We start from the raw sequence: 19,411 nt of genomic DNA, 5'->3' as shown, positions 1-19,411 counted from the left end.
AGGATTTTATACATTTGACTATAAAGGATTTTATACGATTACTATTTTTGCTTTTACGGCTCTTTGGGTCCAAAAAGTTCCAAACCCTGCTCTACATTGTGTGTCTTTTTTTCCTGTTTTTGAACCAAGGTATACTTTTTTTCAGAATTTTTTTTTGAGGTACAAGGTCTGCAATATTTTTTTAAATGTTCAGTTGCCTAAAATGTTTCCCCTTATTTGTGGTGTCCGAAGACTCAAGAAATATTTATTATTTTTTTGGTTCATAATTGTGCTGCCATTTTGGGTTGCCTTTAAAAAAAAAAAATCAAGTCTGACTACATTTTTACCGTTTTTCAAGAAAAATAACAAAAATGACGCAAGACCCAAAATTATATTTCAGAGGAAGAACATTTTTTACTACGTTCCAACGTATTTTTTTTAAAGTTAATTAAGTAGAGAATTAATCAGCAAAATGATGTGCAACATTTTACTTGTGTTCAACTGTTTTTCCAGTGTAATGTTACTTTCTTAAAATTGAAATATTTGTCTTCTTTTTCTTGAAAAACATGCGCAAGAATTATCTGACAGCGGAACACATTTTTTAACTATGTTGTAACTTTTTTTTAATGCAGAGTGTAGATTTAGAATGACTAACTTACTAACAATACACTGTTTCTCAAATAGGGGTAGGATTATGAAGATTAATTATTGTGTTTTTTGGGGGAAATTATGACTAAAGTATTTAAAAACAATGTCAAATTTAGAAGTCTATTCGCTTTTTTTTTTAAAAACAAAGTTGATATACGCTATGGTATTTTGTTTGTGTTCAAACAGATATTTGCAATTCCCCGCTAAATTTCTGCACAGTTGGCCCATTATTTTGTCATTTTAAGGATATTTTTTCCTTACTTTCCTTTTTTTAAACTATTTTTTCAATTAGTTATTTAGAAAGTAAATCAATAGAAATAAGTTATATAATATTTCAGAAAATAATTCGTTTATATTAAAAAAAGTTAGCTTTTTTCAATAGTTATAAACATTTTTATGTAACTTTTTTTAAATCAATATTTGGTACTTTCCCCCCTCGCGGCAGTACACACGAAGTCCGTTATCCCTTTACCTAACCGAGGCGTTTTAATTTTTAGGCCCAGAATCAAATCTCTACAATGTTTTCACAATTTGATCTGAAAAAAATGAACTTTTCAATTTCATTCATTTTGGTAACATATATATGCATACAAAAAGGAAGAAATGAACGTTGAAAATAAAATAAAAATGTGCACAGGCAGTCCCCGGGCGACTTCATTAAGGGTCCTTCCTTCCTTGAATAAAGGCTCGTCGCGGAATTCTGACGTCCTCTTTCCCAAGCTAAAAAAGGAGGCAGGTATGCGATTTCTATACACGCGAAGCCAAATCCGTTCCAATTCTAACCATCCTACATTGTGAAACCTTAAAAGCGAGTAATTATCGATGGAAAATAACTCACTCATATTGTATGTGTTTTATTGCAGACGTTAAGGTTCGCCGTCCATCATCAATCAACAATGGCCGAGGAAGGGTAAGCATAGAGATAGAGATGCATGTGGGACGGGGGTAAACGATCTGATTTTACGTAATTATACTTGTCTGTGTATTGATATAACGGAGCAAATGTATGTAATTTACCATCAATTGTTCCACTTGTATAATTTAAATAGAGTTCTTTGCATGCGCTTTAAAGACAATAAGACATTTTGGCATGTTGCACAATTTTTATAATATCAGTTCCCCCTCTCATATTAACCCCCGTTGAATGTAATTGGGTTAATTGATGTCTGTAACCACAAGATTGATTTATTTTTAGTAAGTTGGTGTTATTTTATAAAGCATCCCTATTAAACTCGCGTGGAAGGGTCGCCACCTACCGTATTAGGGTTATAAGGCATACTTTATCAATTGCATCAATACATCTTGACTGTTACGAATGTCTACTGTAACATAATCTTAATTTAGTTCTTTTGTAATGTAGTCGGTCACGACCCGACCACAAAAGTAAGATTCTATGGCACTCGCTGCAGCCAAAATGAAAAAGTGGATTGTGTATAATTTGCAAGTATGATCTCTGCTCTGTAAATACACTTAAGTGTCACCTTTTGCAGAACATGTATAATAGCGCATACTTAATCACCTATAGACTTACTAGAATTCGGTTAAGACCCATAACGCCGTTGTGATTAGTTAAGCAAACTTTCCATAGAAAAAAGCTAAAACGAAGTCTGGTAAAAGAACCTTTAACATTCTTGAAGTTCATTTAAATCTAAATTTCTAAATTGAAACTTGAGTTTTATACGACTAGAAATGACGAATATTTTCATGGATCGGGTAACCAATCGAGCTAAAAATTGATGTAGAATTGTTTTGGTGTATTACAGCTGATTGAAGACTTGTTGCCACCAGTCTGTTAACATAGGGTGTAATACCAGAAAACTAAGGGTCACGGCAGGTTTTGGTTAACAAAATATGTAAGGTAAGGGTGGCAAACCTCTTTGATCTCCTAAACCATGCCTGAACTCTATCACGAGAAGTATCCTGCTCAAAATTTATCACATGTCTGCAGTTGAGATCTTTGAATTTATTTTTTTAGCATATTTGTGAATCATGGGTGTGAATGGACTGCAGATGAGCATTTAATGACATTTACAAAATCAAAGAATGTGGTAGTATTTACCTCAGCTATGTGATGTGGGGAATTGGGTTGTAATTATTTTCTTCCCTTGCAGTTGTATGGCTACGAATCTTATTCTACAAACAATTGTCCTGTAAAGCCTCAGGCAAATTGTATGATCATTCATAACTTTTTTATAATTAACACATACTTAAAAATTGATTAGAATATTTTGGAAATGGTGGCATTCAGATGTATTTTAATGCATCTCATTGCCTGAGACAGAGAAAATATTGTCATGTGACTTCTTACCAAGGAAGAATTGCCCTTCATTGCTTTGCCTGTTAGTATATATCAGTACAGAGGCGTGTTCAGGAGAGTGATCAGACATGTAGTCTCTTGATAATCGCTTGCCGCGCACTGCTGAACGTTTTGTAATCGCTCACTGTGATTGCCTTACTGATCCAAAATGGCCGACGACAGTACAATGGATTTCGTTCTACAGCTTGCTTTGAGCGAGTTGGCTGATATGAGCGACAGTTCGCATATTGACACAGTTAAGGTTATCCTAAACGCAGTGGAAGGGTCATACCTGTCTTGCATTGTTCACAAACATTACCAGGCAATGTAAGACGATATATTACATCGCCAACAGCACTCGTCAGGGTGAGATCCTCCATCTTCTGCACTGTCGACGCCATGTTGGAAATCAAAGTAAGCGGCCTTTCTCCCGTGATTACTCGGGCACGCGAGCGCTCAATAATCACTGGCCGTTCAGAAGCTAGCGATAGCTCGCGATAGCAATCACTCACTCTCCTGAACACGCCTCAGGCCTGAATGTTTTCAGAGAAATCTACTCATAAAAATGGCCAAAGGTTTCTAACCTCACCTATGCCGTTCAAAGTATGGCCCAAAATGCGTAATAAAATGGTTGAACATTTTAACTTCGGGTGGTCCACTTTAATTTAACTTTTGCATGCTTGAATGATGACTTTCAATCTTTTGTCGGATACCCCTTCACCTTCAAATGGGTGACATCTGTCGTCTGACAAGCCTGCAGTTCTGTGATCATTTAATCGAAGGATTGTTTTTTTGTACATTAGTAAACCTTTCCCGTTTGCACCACAGCGTCGCCGCTGGAGGTGTGATGGATGTCAACACCGCTCTCCCTGAAGTGCTCAAGACCGCACTCGTCAATGATGGACTTGCCCGTGGAATCCGTGAAGCCGCCAAAGCCCTAGACAAGTGAGTGGGATGTATGCTAACTTCACCTGTTAACGGGTACATTCACATGCAGGCAGTTGTCAATCCATCAAAATTCAGATTTTTTTCTTCCACATCTGAATTGATTTTGCATGACTAACAGTTGTACAAACTCTCATCACATTTTTGGAGCAATTTAATCGGATAGTCATTTATAATGTTTCTAGTGGTAGACGATACTTGGAATTTTGGTGCCCATGATCAGTTTAAGTAAATATACAGTGGGACCTTGCTACTTTGCGGTTCCACGTTCGCGGGTTCAGAGCTTCGCAAGTCTAAAAAATAATATTAAAATAATTTAAACATTTTTTTTTAGCATTTTTGAAGTGGCGTCACTACTCCGTGGTTCCACGTTTGCGGGTTCAGAGCTCTGTGGATCTAAAATAATAATAAAATAAAATAATTAAAATGTTTATTTTTTTTTAGGCATTATGGAAGGGGCGTCGCTACTTCGCGGATTTTCACTTTTTGCGAGTGGTTTTGGTCCCCATTAACCGCGATAACCGGGGGATTACTGTAATGTATTAATCACTACTGATCTAATAGACGCTGCCCTACTTGCGAACAAGATAGCTTGCGGACGATTTTGTAATTTAAATTTAAGTTGCTTCAGCACTATATATTGTATTTGATGCATGTCTAAGGCTTGTATAAGTAACCTGTTTTGTTAAAAAAATCAACATTGTATAAAATTACATGCTCTTCAAAGTGAGGTTTAACATACTTTTGGAAGATGGGCTTCAAGAGGTCCTTAACACTTAGCACCAACCATATTTAATGGATGCACGGGATATTAAACAGTTAAAAACATTCAAGTACTTGTCGCACTAGAGATACAGTACTCGTATGTTTACACACGAACTTGGAAGTAAAAGCCAAATTTCTTCTTTGGGGCGGATGCTGGGTGACCTTTCGCGGCGGAAAGCACTACAGTAATGTCCTCTACTCGAAAAAAAATGCACACAATACAAAATCAAATAGTAATGACTGGATAGTTTTCGTCACAGACGAGGCAAAAGAGCCAAAGCAGCAATGCGATTAAAATAAACTTTATATCTGTCAAACTTAAATTCCCTTGCATTGCACTCTGCTCCAAGGAAGTTAGTGGAGGAGCATTGATTCAATACAAGTACTTAGTATCTACTGTATAACATCAACGTTTGTGTCTGCCCGATGAATCAAATGGCATATATTCTTAATTGTAAATCTTCAGAAATATTTCTAGTCTTGTTTTTAATATTGTTTAATGGTTAAAAACTCAAAATATTACATATTTTGATATGGTAGGCTGTAATTTTTTTTTAATTTGAATTATTGCCTGCATGTAATTGTACCCACTGTGAACCCTGAGTTACAATATCAGTGATGATATATTGGCTCCCTCTTCTGAACTCCCTGAAGAGAAATGCCATTTGTTACCCAATTCTGTCTGAGCTTTTTGGCAAAAGGAAATGCAATTTAAAGAAATGGTGGTTTATAATTTTCACTGCATTTAATGCTTCCACTCTGATGAAATTCAGGCGTCAGGCTCATCTGTGCGTGCTGGCTGCCAACTGTGACGAACCAACTTACGTCAAACTGGTAGAGGCTCTCTGCGCTGAGCATCAGATCAACCTTATTAAGGTAAGCCAGATGATGTAGTTATTATCTATTTTTTAAGTTCACTAAATAGTATATCATGTGCAGCCAAGACTATTGAAAGGATACAGTGAATAAAATGGATAGTTTTTTTTTACATTTGACATGAATTTATGAGGCAAATGTGAAACCTAAGAATGAGTACAATGAAAAATCTTTAATTTGGCATACTGCAGATTCTTACAAAAATAAGTTGTAAATATACCTGATTTTTTTCTTTGAGTTAAGAAAAAAATCGTAAACATTGGAACAGTAAACTAAACGTATTATGTGCATTTCGTAAAGTACATTCAGTAGTTGACTGCAAAGTCTGTTACTAAAGTACTTCAAAATTCGTTGTTTTTTTTTGTTTAAACTGGATGCATATAATGTCCCTTGAGTTTGTTATGCAGTCTTCCATAATGTTCACGCACTTTTTTGTAGAGAGATAAGAGTATAAAATGTACAATGCGCCTTTTCATAACTGTATTGGCCAAATGTTCCTAAATCTTACTGAGGCGAGTCTGACTCAATTTTAACTGTATCTATTTAAATGTCAGCGATTAGTTGAGGCACTGCCATGACACTCGATGCCTGCTTTACTAGTCTTCATTCGCCATATCCAGAATAAATTGCTCCCAAACTTTAGACGTTTTGGCACGTGCCCTTGATGTTGACGCTGTATTTGTGTGTTACTGCTTGAGACGGACGCTTGTGCATTAGTGCCTCTCGGCAGAGATTACTCATGTCGATGGATTCCTCTATCTGTTGGAAAGGGTCTGGTGACAATAGTCTACAGTGGAATTCGCTGTCTATTAATTTTTTCGGCCCTACTATATGCTCAGATGTTTTTGGTTTTAATTGGCTGTTCTTTAGGTCATGTGTATCACAAGGAAAATTTAAGACTACGTGGTAGTCGGGATATTTTTGTGGGTCACTCAAAGGCTTTGGCTGCATCCTTTATGATAATCTGGCTCCCTCTTTTGAAAGCCGTGACGATATTGCCACTGTTGCCCAATTTATGTCTGAGATGCAGCTAGGTTGTACGTGTTGTCTTTCTGTCCTTCGTTGTTGTCGCTGGTTACAGCCTTTTCTCTCGCCCTTTCTCAGGTTGAAGACAACAAGAAGTTGGGCGAATGGGTCGGTCTGTGTAAGATTGACCGTGAGGGCAAAGCCCGCAAGGTGGTCGGCTGCAGCTGTGTTGTTGTTAAGGTAAGTGCCTCTGGTCAGTGTTTTGGGGTCTTTTTATACAGGCTTTTATGAGCATTTAATTAAACAAGTGCCGCCTATTGCACAAATGAATGCCTCTTTTTGTATGACAAGATGCATTGTCAAATGTCATAGTGTAATGTGATTCCCTCACGCCTCCAAAATGGGCGCTCCCTGACTTACGAACAAGATACGTTCCAGAGGCTCGTTCGTGAGCCGAAAAGTGCTATACTTGGCATGGAAAATATTTTTGAGGCTTGTGTAAGTAAAACTGCAGCATAACATTTAATTAAATATTTGGGTTTAACCTACTTTTTGATTGGCTTCAATAGTATCCTCCTCAGAGGCTAAATGAAGTTTGCTTTGCATCTTCCTTGGAGGGTGTGGTGGCCAAAAAAGCGATCCAACAATGACTGCACACTTTTTTTTTTGTCATAAATGACGCTGTAGCATTGAATGGCATCATTCATTTAATTTGCAACCTTTGTGCTACGTTCAATATTTGCTGTTGGCTATATCCGTGAGCGAAAACCCCTCAGCCAAGAGTTTCGTGACTAGCGCTGCTGCTGATCCTTGAGCCAAAGAGGTTTCTACATCTCATCTAAGATTTTCCCTTATCTCTTGCAAATGACCGCCGTTTGCATCGGCACTGCACTTCTTACATTACTATGCATTATGCGATCTGTTTTTTTTGTAGATTGTACCTGATGATCAACCGATTTATATTGAAATCTCGTGCCACTATTTTCACTCCCGCATCATTCTTCCTAAACACGTGGAATCGATGCATAGAAGCGCGCGTTGAATCTCATTGTTGTATCATTTTAGTCCGACAGAGGGAGCTCCGAGACCGTTTTTAATATCCTTTTAAACGACTTGAGTGGTGTAATGATGCAAACTAAATTGGCATGAAACGGTCGAACACTAAGTCACCAAATCTTCAAGGGAGCAAACTAATTCATTGACAATATTTTGAACAGCGGGTTTGATATCTTTACGGCTTAAAAAAATGTTGCTACACATCAAATGTCATATTGCTCTTTTTGGTTTATGTCTGAATTAAATATCTTAAGATCAAGTGGTAGGAAGAGATTTGCCGGTGTAAATTATTTGACAACCACTTGATTTTTATATTAGAATATTCTGTCTTTTCATCCATTTAAACCAAATTTTATGTCATTAGCAGGGATGTGATTTTTCCGCTAATTCGCGGAATTCCGCTTTTTTTATCTCCAAAAATAAAATTTTAAAATTTCCGGTGTTTTAATTGGTAAAAAAAAACGATTTCGTCTCGACAGCATGCCATTTGAGTGTTTCCGTAACTGAAATGAAACGTACTTGCGATTGGTTGAAGTCTCGTGTTGACCAATAAACGCGCTTGTTATAGGAGTGTGCCATTGTTCATTTCTCACACGTTTTTGCCGGGTGTTTAAAGAAAGATGTCCGTGATCGAACGCAAAGATGCTCCGCGAGCTAAAGAAATTGATAAGATTGTAAAAAACAAGTTTCGATGGGACTGGTTGGAGAAGGAATTATCTACGAATGTTGGAAAGAAGACTGTGACGAATTTGTTCAATGACTTTATTCGGAAGATCGATCGTGCCGGGAAAGCACTTTGCATTTGGTGTCATGATACCATCGACTATGGTGGGAGAGGTTTCAAAGCTCTTGAAAGTCACGCAAAGAGCAAAAAACACGTGAAAGAACTCCAGTCAAGAACGACAAATTATTCCATCGCTGGAAGTTTCGGTGCCCAAACGAAAACTCCAAAACTTTACGGCCTCCATCCCTTATTGACATCACAATCGGAAGCGGTAATAAAGAGACGTGATCCACCCCAACAACCTGTACCAGTTGCTGATAGAGTCGTGAATTTTGAGGTAGGTGGTAAACTTTTCAAATTTATTTGACAGTTTTCCCATTTTTTTCGAAAATATTATAACGTAATAAAAATGGCCATAAATATTTAACAATTACAATAATAGATTTTCATGTGTACATTACACCAACACTTTACTGTAGGGCCTATACTTATTGTACTTTCATTTATCAAATACTTGGATACGCTGCTATTAAAGAAATAAATTATTACATTTAAAATATGATTTAGGAAATTTAAAAATATTATTAAGCCTAATAGTAATCAAAACTATTGTCAGTATTTATATTTTTTAAATTAAGTACTTGTATGATATTCTACCATTGATTTTCTTAATGGCCACGATATTATTATGGTACATAATTTACTTAATATTAATAACATGGTTAATCATTGACACAAACTCAAATGAATGCTGCATGTTTGCACTTTTTAGGTTTCAAGATGTTGAGTGTCTTGATGTATGCAGTTACAGAGATGATCTTAGTCGAATGCATGATTGTGTTTTTATCAGAGCTTGCTGCATGAGGTATTTTATGTTTTTGTTATCCATTATGTATTAAGAATGATTGATTAAATGATTTATTGCATGGTAAATATTATTTCCAATGGTTTGTAGCTAATTTTCAACATTTTTTTGTCACCATAATAAATACTCTGACATGTGAATGTGCATGAAAGTTTAGACTAAATCCTTTTTTATTTACTTTGGTCGCATGACATTTTGGATTATAATTCAAATAATTATTTAAATTATTTAATTGTTTACTGATTATTGTTAAATTTCTTTTATTCTTCAGGCAATGCTGTTGGGAGTGCTGGCCGAAAATTCTCTTCCGTTCACCATGGCCCCAAAGCTCATCACACTGTCAAAGGAACTGGCAAGGGATCCAAAAGCTCTGAATGGACTGTCCATGGATAGAACCAGTGCATCCTACAAAACAAAGTATGGCCTTGCCCATACTATGCTTGATGAGACTTTAACAAACTTAAGATCCTCCCACTTTTCAATGAACATTGATGAGTCCACCAGCAACAATCTACACCGTGTCCTGTGTGTTCTCGTCAGCTATTTCTCCCCGTCGACAAAGTCTGTTGTGGTGGAACATTTAGCATCTTTGAGTGTTGTTAAAGTTGACGGCAAATCTCTCTTTGATGAACTCTCAGCCCTCATGACCAAGAACAATATTCCCTGGAGCAATTTGGTGTCTGTGTTGATGGACTCATGTGCAGTGATGCGGGGTTCCAAATCTGGAGTTGAGACGCGTTTGCGAGAGGGACCAGCACCACATCTCCTTGACATAGATGGGGATACCTGTCACCACATCCACAACGCCTCTAAGCATTTTTGCAAGCCATTTGAGTACAAGATTGAAGGACTCCATAATGATCTCTTCAACGATTTCAAGTGGTCAACCGATCTTAAGGAAGCTCTTCAAGAAATTTGCTTTCTGACAGGCATCACCTTCACCATGCCAGAGAGATTTGTCAGCCATCGATGGCTTTCAAACTATAATGTTTCAATGTCCACCTTACGCCTCATGGATGTCTTTACCATCTTCTACTATGCATTTCTTGGCAGAGGAGATAAAGAACTCATCTTCCCACCATCATGGCCATCTACCACAAGAAGGATCTTTCAAGAGAAGTCAAAGCCAAACTCAAAGACATACAATCAGCTTTAGGCCAAAAGAACATGACTGAGGAAGGAAGGAAGAGGAAGCAGAGGATCTATGAGAAGATATTCTTCACAAGATTGGATACGCTTCTCACCCTCAACCTGTACACAGCAGTTCTGCCCTTGCTGAAGAACTATGTGATCACCTTTGAGACGAAAACGCCAATGATCCACAAGCTGAACGACAAGCAAGTGTCCTTCTTCAAGAAGTTCTTGTCCTGTTTCCTAAAGCCAGAGTCCCTTCAAGGCTGTAAACTGACAGAAATTGAACTGAACAACAAAGCCAACCAACTCCGAGAAAATGATATTTTCTATGGTGGTGTCACCAGCAAACTGATGGATTCTTCTAACAAGTCGTCAGTTGTGTTCAAGTTCAAAGCCAAAGCCAAGGCAGCATATCTGGCATGTGGTCTGTACCTTCAGAAAAAGTTGCCCATGAACAGCAAGCTTCTGAAAGCAGCCTCTGCCATTGACCCACTTGCCAGAGGACACAGCTCAACTTTAAACCAACTGAAGAAGCTGTCGTCGTTGGTCACCAATGTCCTTGATGAGTCAGAGCTGGGGAACTATGATCTCGAGGTGAGAGAATACCAGTTGGACAGTGAGTTGCCAACACCTTTGGACTCAGAGGGGAAGGCAATTGCACTGGATCGTTGGTGGGCCCAAGTCTTTGCTGTTGGAAGATACCCAACCCTGGCCAAGATGGTGAAGGCTCTCATGGGCCGCAAGTAGAGGGGGCTTTTAGTGTCATGGGTGATGTCCTGAACCCCAAAGCATGCAGAATGGACATAGCCACATACAGTTCTATCCAGACTGTAAAATATGCCCTAAGAGCAAGAAATACCACCTCTGTCAGCCATTTTGGAAGGAAAGACATTCTGATGGATCCTGTGCAGTCCATACTGTGCCTAAATCTGAGGACATCCTCCAAAAGGTACAGGGAGGAGAAGGATGCAGAAGCAGCTATGTTGTCTGCAAAACGAACAGAACTTGCTGTGAAACAGGACACCCAAATGAGCAAGGCTGCCTCAAGAAGAACCATCAAAGCTGCACAGAAGCAGGCTAGAAAGACCCATTCCAAAGCAATGAAGTCTAGGAGGAAGTAGTGTTTGGGTCATGTGAATGGATTTAGCTGTGTCCCGACGGATCACCACCTTATCGTGGTGGGGCACTTTGCGCGTCTCCATGACCCCCAGAGCTATGTCGGCGGGAGTCTCGTACTCCTGGTAGGGTTACCCAAGCCGAACAGGTCGAAGGGTAGAGTCCAGACTAAGAGTGATCCCAAAAGCTGGTGGCGGCACGCTTTGAGGCGGTTTCCTACAGACCTGGATCCCGTTAGCCGCCTGCAGTTGTAGAAAGATGCCGGTCGTCTAGGGTCTCCCTTGCCACTGGAACCATCTTCTTTACAATTAAGATAGTGGCGTTGGGGAAATGTTTTTTAATGTGACTGATTTTGAGTTGACTTAAACTGTAATTTTATATGGGATAGTTCAATATACATTGAAAATTTATGCTGTTGTCTTGTCTATTTCTTTGTCATCTGAGTGCATTGAAAGTACTTAAAAAAACCCATGAGCTCCGGGGGGGGGCTTCGCCCCACTTTTCCCCCCACCAGGGCACTGCCCTGGTCCTACCTGGTTTCCCCCCCCCCCCCAGCTAGCAATCACCCCCCCCCCCCCCCCCCCCCCGCTAATTTTCAGATAATTTCACTTTGGTCAAATCACATCCCTGCATTAGAAATGTTTTTGAAAAAATGTTTCGTCAAAATATCAACTGATTCACGGATTATCGAAACTGTTAATTGCAGTCCAATTCTTAACCAGTAGTGTGACTTTTTTTTTGCCATTAATATCTTCCATGATTTCGTCAGATTGACATTATTCTAAGTAGAATTAACTGGACTGCTGGTTGCTTGAGTTTGATGCCAGACAAGTCCAGGTGGTTTGCCCCTGCCATGGCATGCATCTGTTTAAAAACTGGCTATAATAAACGCCACGGTACGAGCTCCGTCATTTCACCGGTGGTGACTTGGGGTCCCTGAAAATGGCAACAATCGCATCTCTTGTCACTTTGGTTCCAGCCAAAACCCTGTATTAGCTTGTTTCCCCTTGTGTTTGACTTTTTCCATTTCTCCCAATGTTTGCAGGACTATGGCAAGGAGTCCCAAGCAAAGGATGTCATTGTGGAATACTTCAAATCAAAGAAGTAAAGGGGGGCAATAAAATTTTGGAAACTATGACTCTTGTGGACTTTTGTAATACTCTGCTTAACATTGTCATTTGTTCTTTCCTACTTGCACTTTTAAAGGTTAGTGTATGTAACTGACAAATATTCCATCTTCTAGCTGAAATGATCATTGCAGCTTTTTTGCCCGTGCAAGTACAGGGATCCGTCGATTATCACTGTTAACGGGGGACCAGAACCACATTAACAAATGCAAAATAGCGCTACATTGTCATAAAGGATCTGAGTTAAACTTACCTCTATGCTGTCATTACACTGATACATCAGTAACAATAGCAATTTTAGATCTACAATTGGTAACATAATTGCTGTTGAACAGATTTTCATCATACTAAAGAAATGAAATTGGGGGGCTTCTTATACAGTGATTACCTTACATGCTATAGATAACCAAAATATCTTCTATTTGAGTGTAAAGTAGCACAAGAACATTAAAAAAAATGATGACATGTAACTAACATTTTATCTCATGGACAAATCTACAATTTACTTTTATCATTCACATACATGCCTTGCTACTCATCCCAATGATTCTACAAAGGCACAAAACTGAAAATGGGTAGAGCAAAATATAGCAATGCACTTTGAGATTAAATGAAATTAACAGATTCTTTTAAACCATTTGCACATGTGCTTATAAAATCTAAATTTAATCTCTGCCTACACATTTACCACTGAGTGATGTTAAATGTTTATTCACATCTTTTGTAAATGTGTAAACTTCACACCTGAAACATGCATAATACAAACATACTGAAGATTTATGAAGTTGCATGCACAGGAGAATTCCACCATACTTGCTGCTGACATTAAGTTCCCCATTTTGTAAAATTCACTTACAAATCCTGTGCCCCAAATCAATGTAAATATGCCATTTACAATTTGTCTTCCACCTTCAGTTAAGTGTTGAGGCAATATTTTTCCCATGAAATTTGTCCTTAACAGTTTCAAGACAATGCGCATGCAAAGTTCTTTGGAAAAATGTCGCAAATTACTCCAAACGATAAGCATACCGTCATATTCACTTTCGGTGTAGACTGCACAGAGAGAGAGAGAGAGGAGGAAGTGCCTTGCGTTCTGTGCAGGGATCCGCCCACCTGTACTGCTCACCCAATCAAAGTCGTTTGCCAGCGTTTTTATTTATCAGTTTAAATGGTTTCTTAGCGAACTTCTGCATTAAGTTGCTTCGGCTTTATATGGACCAAAATCGAGATGAAATCACTTGACTGGAACGCCTCAGAGAGATATGCAATAGATAAAAAAAAAATTCTGAGCCATACGTACTCATGAAAAGAGCCATATATGGCTCCCGAGCCATAAGTTCCCTAACCCTGATTTAAAGGAAAGTGCCCACCCCCAATACACACATCAAATGCACCTTAGCCAGAGTTAACACAGCAACTACCCTGGAGGTCACATACCCCCTCCAAACAAAGGCACCTCTCATCACTCACACACTTTTTCTCACTATCTAATTATATTTCTCTCTCTGACACACACTACTGAACATACTTCATATGCACACTTATAACTTAAAATATAAATTAATGGAATATTAAAATAATATAATAAATAATTCGTAATATAATGCATCAAAGCAAGTGAGCCGTTTAATTAGTTGAGCCGAAAAAGCTGGTTCTCTAAAAAGAGACTGACATCCTTTCACTACATCAAACCGCTTGCTTCGTTTGCAACGGAAAAAAAACGATACCGAGATAGAGGCTTCCGCAGCGAACTCGTTTGACTTGATTGATTCTCAATTCGTGATAGTCGGTGTCTACCGGATGGTACCCATAATTGACAAATTTGCGTTTTTCCGTACAGATTTTCTCGTACGTCGTACACGTCTTAAAATGCATAATAAACGTACTTTGTACGGCAAAAACCTACAGGTTGACGGGTATGCCTAAACTCACAACTCACATTGTAAGAAAATGACTTGCGAAAATTAAGACTATCACAAAAGTGGTTTTCAATGTGCACTGTACGGTTTAGCTCCCCGCCCAAAAAGGACTCTGGGAAGGTTTAGGAATATGCAGAACGGTCGTCCGCATCGATTATCAGATCGGGGACGAAACATTTTGTACAACAACGTGGAACTGGAATGGACGTCAGAGCACAAAGACTATGCTCCCATAAGCCACCAGGACAGAGCCAGGAGAGAACTGTCTGGATGTCCACGTCGGATACACAAAATGAAAACTTTAGAATGAATATGTTTTATTCCTTAGTGCTGTGAGTGACAGTTGAGAGATGGGCATCTGGTGACATTCTAGACGAATGGAGAAAGATCGTCCTAAGCCCAATGTAGAAAAAGAAAAAAGATTAAAAACGAATAAAGGATAAAGGTATGCAACAGTCTTATATGATTACGCTTGGTATCCGTGTCTTGAGCTAATTCGGTTTTCACCCAGCTCGCACTCTGGTGTAATTTCACCTTAGAATAATGCGTTACTACATAACTTAAAAATTCAGGTACTCGTTTCTATCATTTGACTTAACGTTTTGTCTTGAATTATTCAACCAAATGTTCATATAATCGGGTAGTATGAACTACGAACATTAGCTATTTGCTACAATTTGGTTTCATGACGGCGGATGAGTGGTTAGCGCTTCTGCGGTAGTTTTGAGGTCATGGGTTCCAATCCTCCTGTGTGGAGTTTGCATGTTCTCCCCGTGCTTGCGTGGGTTTCCTCCGGGCATTTCGGTTTCCTCCCACATTCCAAAATCATGTATGTCAGGTTAATTTGCTGGTCCAAATAGTTCCTAGGTTTGAATCAGCGAGTGAGTTGTCTGTCTCTGTGTGCCCTGTGACTGGCTCAATGCACGAAGATAGCTGGGACGGGCTCCAGCACCCCCGCAACCCTACTGAGGATAAGCGGTGCATATAATGGTTGGATGGTTTCATGACAAAGCTTGCCTAACCAGTTAAAAAGTTAGCTAGCTTGTGAGGCAGTCTCTCCCAGGGAGTAATTCAGTGTAGAACCGCCACTGCCAACAGGCACCAGAGTGCTCTCTGCGGACCTGTCCTGAAAATACCTCACCATTGCTGGGTACCTGTGATTATCTAGAAAAATCATCAAAGCGATTAAGTCTATTTAACCTAACAACATAGTAACAACATTACTGTATATCGTACTGGGTGCCAGTTTCCTCCCACATTCCAAAAAACACAAATGGTTCACTTTCTAAATTTCCATCAAAAAAACATGCATGGCAGATGGCAGACTGGGGTGGTGGTTCCCCTCTTTAAGAAGGGGGACCGGAGAGTGTGTTCCAACTACAGGGGAATCACACTTCTCAGCCTCCCTGGTAAGGTCTGTTCAGGGGTACTGGAGAGGAGGGTCCGCCAGGAGGTCGAAACTCGGATTCAGGAGGAACAGTGTGGTTTTCGTCCTGGCCGTGGAACACTGGACCAGCTCCACACGCTCTGGGGTCTTTGAGGGTGCATGGGAGTTTGCCAGTCCATGCACCATGTGTTTTGTGGACTTGGAGAAGGCATTCGACTGTGTTCCTCGGGAGGCCCTGTGGGGGGGTGCTTCGGGAGTATGGGGTACTGCATAGTCTTATCCGGGCTGTGCGGTCCCTGTATGCCCGGTGCCAGAGTCTGGTCCGCATTGCCGGCAGTAAGTCGAATTCGTTCCCGGTGAGGGTTGGATTCCGCCAGGGCTGCCCTTTGTCACCGATTCTGTTCATAACTTTTATGGACAGAATTTCTAGGCGCAGCCTTGGTGTGGATAGAGTCCGGTTTGGGGGCCTCAGCGTTGCGTCACTGCTTTTTGCAGATGACGTGGTGCTGTTGGCTTCCTCAGGCCGTGATCTTCAGCTCTGACTGGAGCGATTCGCAGCCGAGTGTGAAGCGGCTGGGATGAGGATCAGCACCTCCAAGTCCGAGACCATGGTACTCAGTCGGAAAAGGGTGGCATGCTCTCCCCGGGTTGGTGAAGAGATCTTGCCCCAAGTAGAGGAGTTCAAGTATCTTGGGGTCTTGTTCACGAGTTAGGGTAAGATGGAACGGGAGCTCGACAGACGAGTCGGTGCAGTGTCTGCCGTCATTTGGACCCTTTACCCGTCCGTGGTGGTGAAGAAGGAGCTGAGCCGAAAGGCAAAGGTCTCGATCTACCGGTCGATCCACGTTCCTACCCTCACCTATGGTCATGAACTTTGGGTCATGACCGAAAGAACACGATCCCGGATACAAGTGGCCGAAATGGGTTTCCTCAGCAGGGTGTCTGGGTTTTCCCTTAGAGATAAGGTGAGAAGCTCAGTCATCCGGGAGGGACTCTGTGTAGAGCCACTGCTCCTCCGCATTGAGAGGAGCCAGTTGAGGTGGCTCGGGCATCTGCTAAGGATGCCTCCTGGACGCCTCCCTCGGGAGGTGCTCCGGGCATCTCCCACCGGCAGGTGGCCCCGGGGGTGACCCAGGACACGCTGGAGAGACTATTTCTCTGGGATGGCTTGGGAACGCCTCGGGATCCCGTCGGATGAGCCGGAGGAGGGGACGTCTGGGCTTCCCTTTTAAGGCTGCTGCCCCCGGGACCCGACCTCGGATAAGCAGAAGATAATGGATGGATGGATGGATGCATGGCAGGTTGACTGGTCGGTCAGAATCATCTCGAGGTGTGAATGAGCGAGTGAGTTGTCCGTCTCTGTGTGCTTTCCGACTGGCTGGCAACCAGTTGTGGTTGTCCCCCGCCCACTTTCCCAAGGACAGCTGAGATGGGCTCCAGCTACTGAGGATAATCGGCACAGATAATGAATGGATGATAGATGTTTCACATAAATGAACAATGTAACCTTGAAACATAATTGGAGGAAACCAAGGTCAGTTAGTTGCTGGTCCTACTTAAAGGTGCTCAAATTTTAACCCCAAAGAAGTTTTTTAAGCAAATATAAGAAAATGTCTTTCACATGGCAGAAAAGAGGGCAGCATGGCAGCGCAGTGGTTGGCGTGTGTGCGGCACAGCTCTGAGATCATGAGATCGAACCTTCCTGTGTGGAGTTTGCATGTTCTCCTTGTGGTTTCGTGGGTTTCCTCCGGGCACTCCGGTTTCCTCCCACATTCCCAACAAACATGCATGTTAGGTTAATTGGCTGGACAAAATTGTTCGGAGGTCTGAATGAGCGAGTGAGTCCTCTGTCTCTGTGTGCCCTGCACCTGGCTGGCATCCAGTTCAGGGTGTCCCTTGCCCACTGCCTGAAAATAGCTGGGATGGGCTCCAGCACCTTCGCGACCCTACTGAGGATAAGCAGTGCAGATAATGGATGGCAGAAAAGATTTACCGTAAATTCCGGACTGTTTTTTCCCAAATGTTGAGCCCTGCGGCTTATTCTGTGAAGCAGCCAATTTATGTAATTTTTCTAATTGCCACCAGCGGCACTCGAGTACAAAAGGTAAGATTTTGACCAGTGGAATATATGCGCCGAGGTAGACGGCATCCTCTTAGTTTGCGTAAGAATTGTCAGTCTGACAAAGGTTCATTCTGATATTGAGGAAGTCGCCCTTGATGGCGGCAGTTATAGGGAGCAAGATGAGAACGGTTAACCGTGAATTTCGCAATTACAGTATGGCTTTTTTTAACAGACACGCATGACGCGTTGCTAGCGTGTTATTAGTAGCGCGTTGGTACCTTTCACAGGCACAGTTTGGGATGAAAATTATATTATTATTGTTATTAAAGCTTTGAAAACTCTCTCGGTGTACTGTCTTTCTTTGTAAATATGTGTAACCATGTATAATATGTATTTGCAACTGTATATTTTTGTAATGTATTTATTTGAGACACTTGCTGATGTATGGATTTCACGAGCAAATAAGAAAGAAGGAGCGGAGCAAACTCGGGCTGATGGGAAGTGGGGACGGGTAAAGGTGAGTGATTGTGGACACTCCCCAATGCTTTTGTCAATCAGTTTAGTTTTTATGCCCAAAAGAAACGTGCTGTTACAACTGGACCGAGCCATCTTTTGCTTTGTCTGGGGCTCAAAGTGGGAAAGGATAAAAAGAGATACAATGAAAAAGAAAAAGGAAAAAGGAGGGAAAGGAGTGCCTGACCTCCAGCTTTTCCTGGGAAGCAAATGTCCTGGGAAAAAAATGTCTCTCTCCACTTCCAAAACGCTGTGGGCCCACCCAACAACCCGAAAAGTCAAGCGATGACCCGGTTTTGGATGGGCTCATATTTGCGGAAGCTAAAGCTTGTACCAAACAATCGTTTGATTCCAGTTTCATTTAACTTGCCACCAACACATCTCTTTATTCGGGATTTTTTAAAGAAGTTTGATTTGGAAACACAAGAATGTCACACTTTACAAAACCACAGGGCCCTTATTGCTATTGTGCAAGAGCGAGCAACAGTAAGCCCTGTGCGGGGGCTTGCGTTTGGCGAACCTACAACGGTTTGGAGCAACGTGAATATCCTGCCCTCCCAAACAGACTACGAGACTTGTCATGGATGGTGGCTCATGAAGTTCTCCCAGTCAGAGCCGTAATGCACCACCGAGGAATGTCAGCGACTTCGACGTGCCCTCGACCTGGCTGTGGCGCCCAGGAGTCGGTGAGGCACCTTTTTTGTGAGTGCAGCGCTGCCGAGGTCTTGTGGACAATGGCCGACCAACTAGGGAAGTTCCCGGACTTGCCAGCAGGGGAGGTCCCTGATGCACAGTACGTGCTTTACGGGGTGAGTCGGTCGAGGAGGTCTCGGAACGACTTTGCCAGGGACTGGCTCACTCTCGCCGCCATCAAGGACGCCATCTGGACCTCCAGAAACCTGCTGGTATGGAGGTGCAGGCAGATCCCCCCCGTGGCTGTGCTCCAAATGGCTGCAGATACCATACAATCTGCGAGCGGCGGGCCTAGGACGCAGCCATAAAGAAGACTCGTCTGCACCCACCCGGAGGGGGG

At 41.3% G+C, this 19,411-nt stretch overlaps 2 protein-coding genes and 3 non-coding genes across 5 annotated transcripts; 4 read left to right on the top strand and 1 right to left on the bottom strand.

Annotated features, from left to right (window-relative positions):
• The first annotated feature begins 1,252 nt into the window (after positions 1-1,252).
• On the top strand, positions 1,253-12,508 carry rps12 (ribosomal protein S12). Its single transcript, XM_088324917.1, has 6 exons — positions 1,253-1,363; positions 1,491-1,537; positions 3,752-3,868; positions 5,407-5,509; positions 6,614-6,715; positions 12,416-12,508. Exons 2-6 carry the CDS (start codon positions 1,524-1,526, stop codon positions 12,476-12,478), a joined length of 399 nt encoding a protein of 132 aa, XP_088181043.1. The 5' UTR covers positions 1,253-1,363; positions 1,491-1,523; the 3' UTR covers positions 12,479-12,508.
• LOC148346591 (small nucleolar RNA SNORD101) lies at positions 3,602-3,677 on the top strand. Its single transcript, XR_015848377.1, has one exon. It is a non-coding gene; the product is annotated as a small nucleolar RNA SNORD101 (small nucleolar RNA).
• Positions 6,456-6,538, top strand: LOC148346590 (small nucleolar RNA SNORD100). Its single transcript, XR_015848378.1, has one exon. It is a non-coding gene; the product is annotated as a small nucleolar RNA SNORD100 (small nucleolar RNA).
• Positions 7,888-10,276, top strand: LOC148346589 (uncharacterized). The gene is made up of 2 exons (XM_088325636.1): positions 7,888-8,592; positions 9,392-10,276. Exons 1-2 carry the CDS (start codon positions 8,152-8,154, stop codon positions 10,274-10,276), a joined length of 1,326 nt encoding a protein of 441 aa, XP_088181762.1. The 5' UTR covers positions 7,888-8,151.
• Positions 12,509-14,486: 1,978 nt separating the features above from the next.
• On the bottom strand, positions 14,487-14,699 carry LOC148346587 (small nucleolar RNA SNORA73 family). Its single transcript, XR_015848374.1, has one exon. It is a non-coding gene; the product is annotated as a small nucleolar RNA SNORA73 family (small nucleolar RNA).
• Between the last annotated feature and the right edge of the window lie 4,712 nt (positions 14,700-19,411).

Source organism: Urocampus carinirostris, chromosome 20 (genome assembly GCF_059441175.1).
Source record: "Urocampus carinirostris isolate Australia breed hairy pipefish chromosome 20, RoL_Ucar_1.0, whole genome shotgun sequence".
Classification (NCBI taxonomy): domain Eukaryota; kingdom Metazoa; phylum Chordata; class Actinopteri; order Syngnathiformes; family Syngnathidae; genus Urocampus; species Urocampus carinirostris.
This window is presented reverse-complemented; position numbering and strand designations above follow the sequence as displayed.

Excerpts from the sequence above, each read along its gene's own strand:
- LOC148346589 (XM_088325636.1), top strand. The coding sequence starts at position 8,152 with ATGTCCGTGATCGAACGCAAAGATGCTCCGCGAGCTAAAGAAATTGAT. Across the intron at positions 8,593-9,391 it reads ATAGAGTCGTGAATTTTGAG|GCAATGCTGTTGGGAGTGCT; the intron begins GTAGGTGGTAAA and ends TTTATTCTTCAG.
- rps12 (XM_088324917.1), top strand. Across the intron at positions 5,510-6,613 it reads ATCAGATCAACCTTATTAAG|GTTGAAGACAACAAGAAGTT; the intron begins GTAAGCCAGATG and ends GCCCTTTCTCAG. Across the intron at positions 6,716-12,415 it reads GCAGCTGTGTTGTTGTTAAG|GACTATGGCAAGGAGTCCCA; the intron begins GTAAGTGCCTCT and ends CAATGTTTGCAG.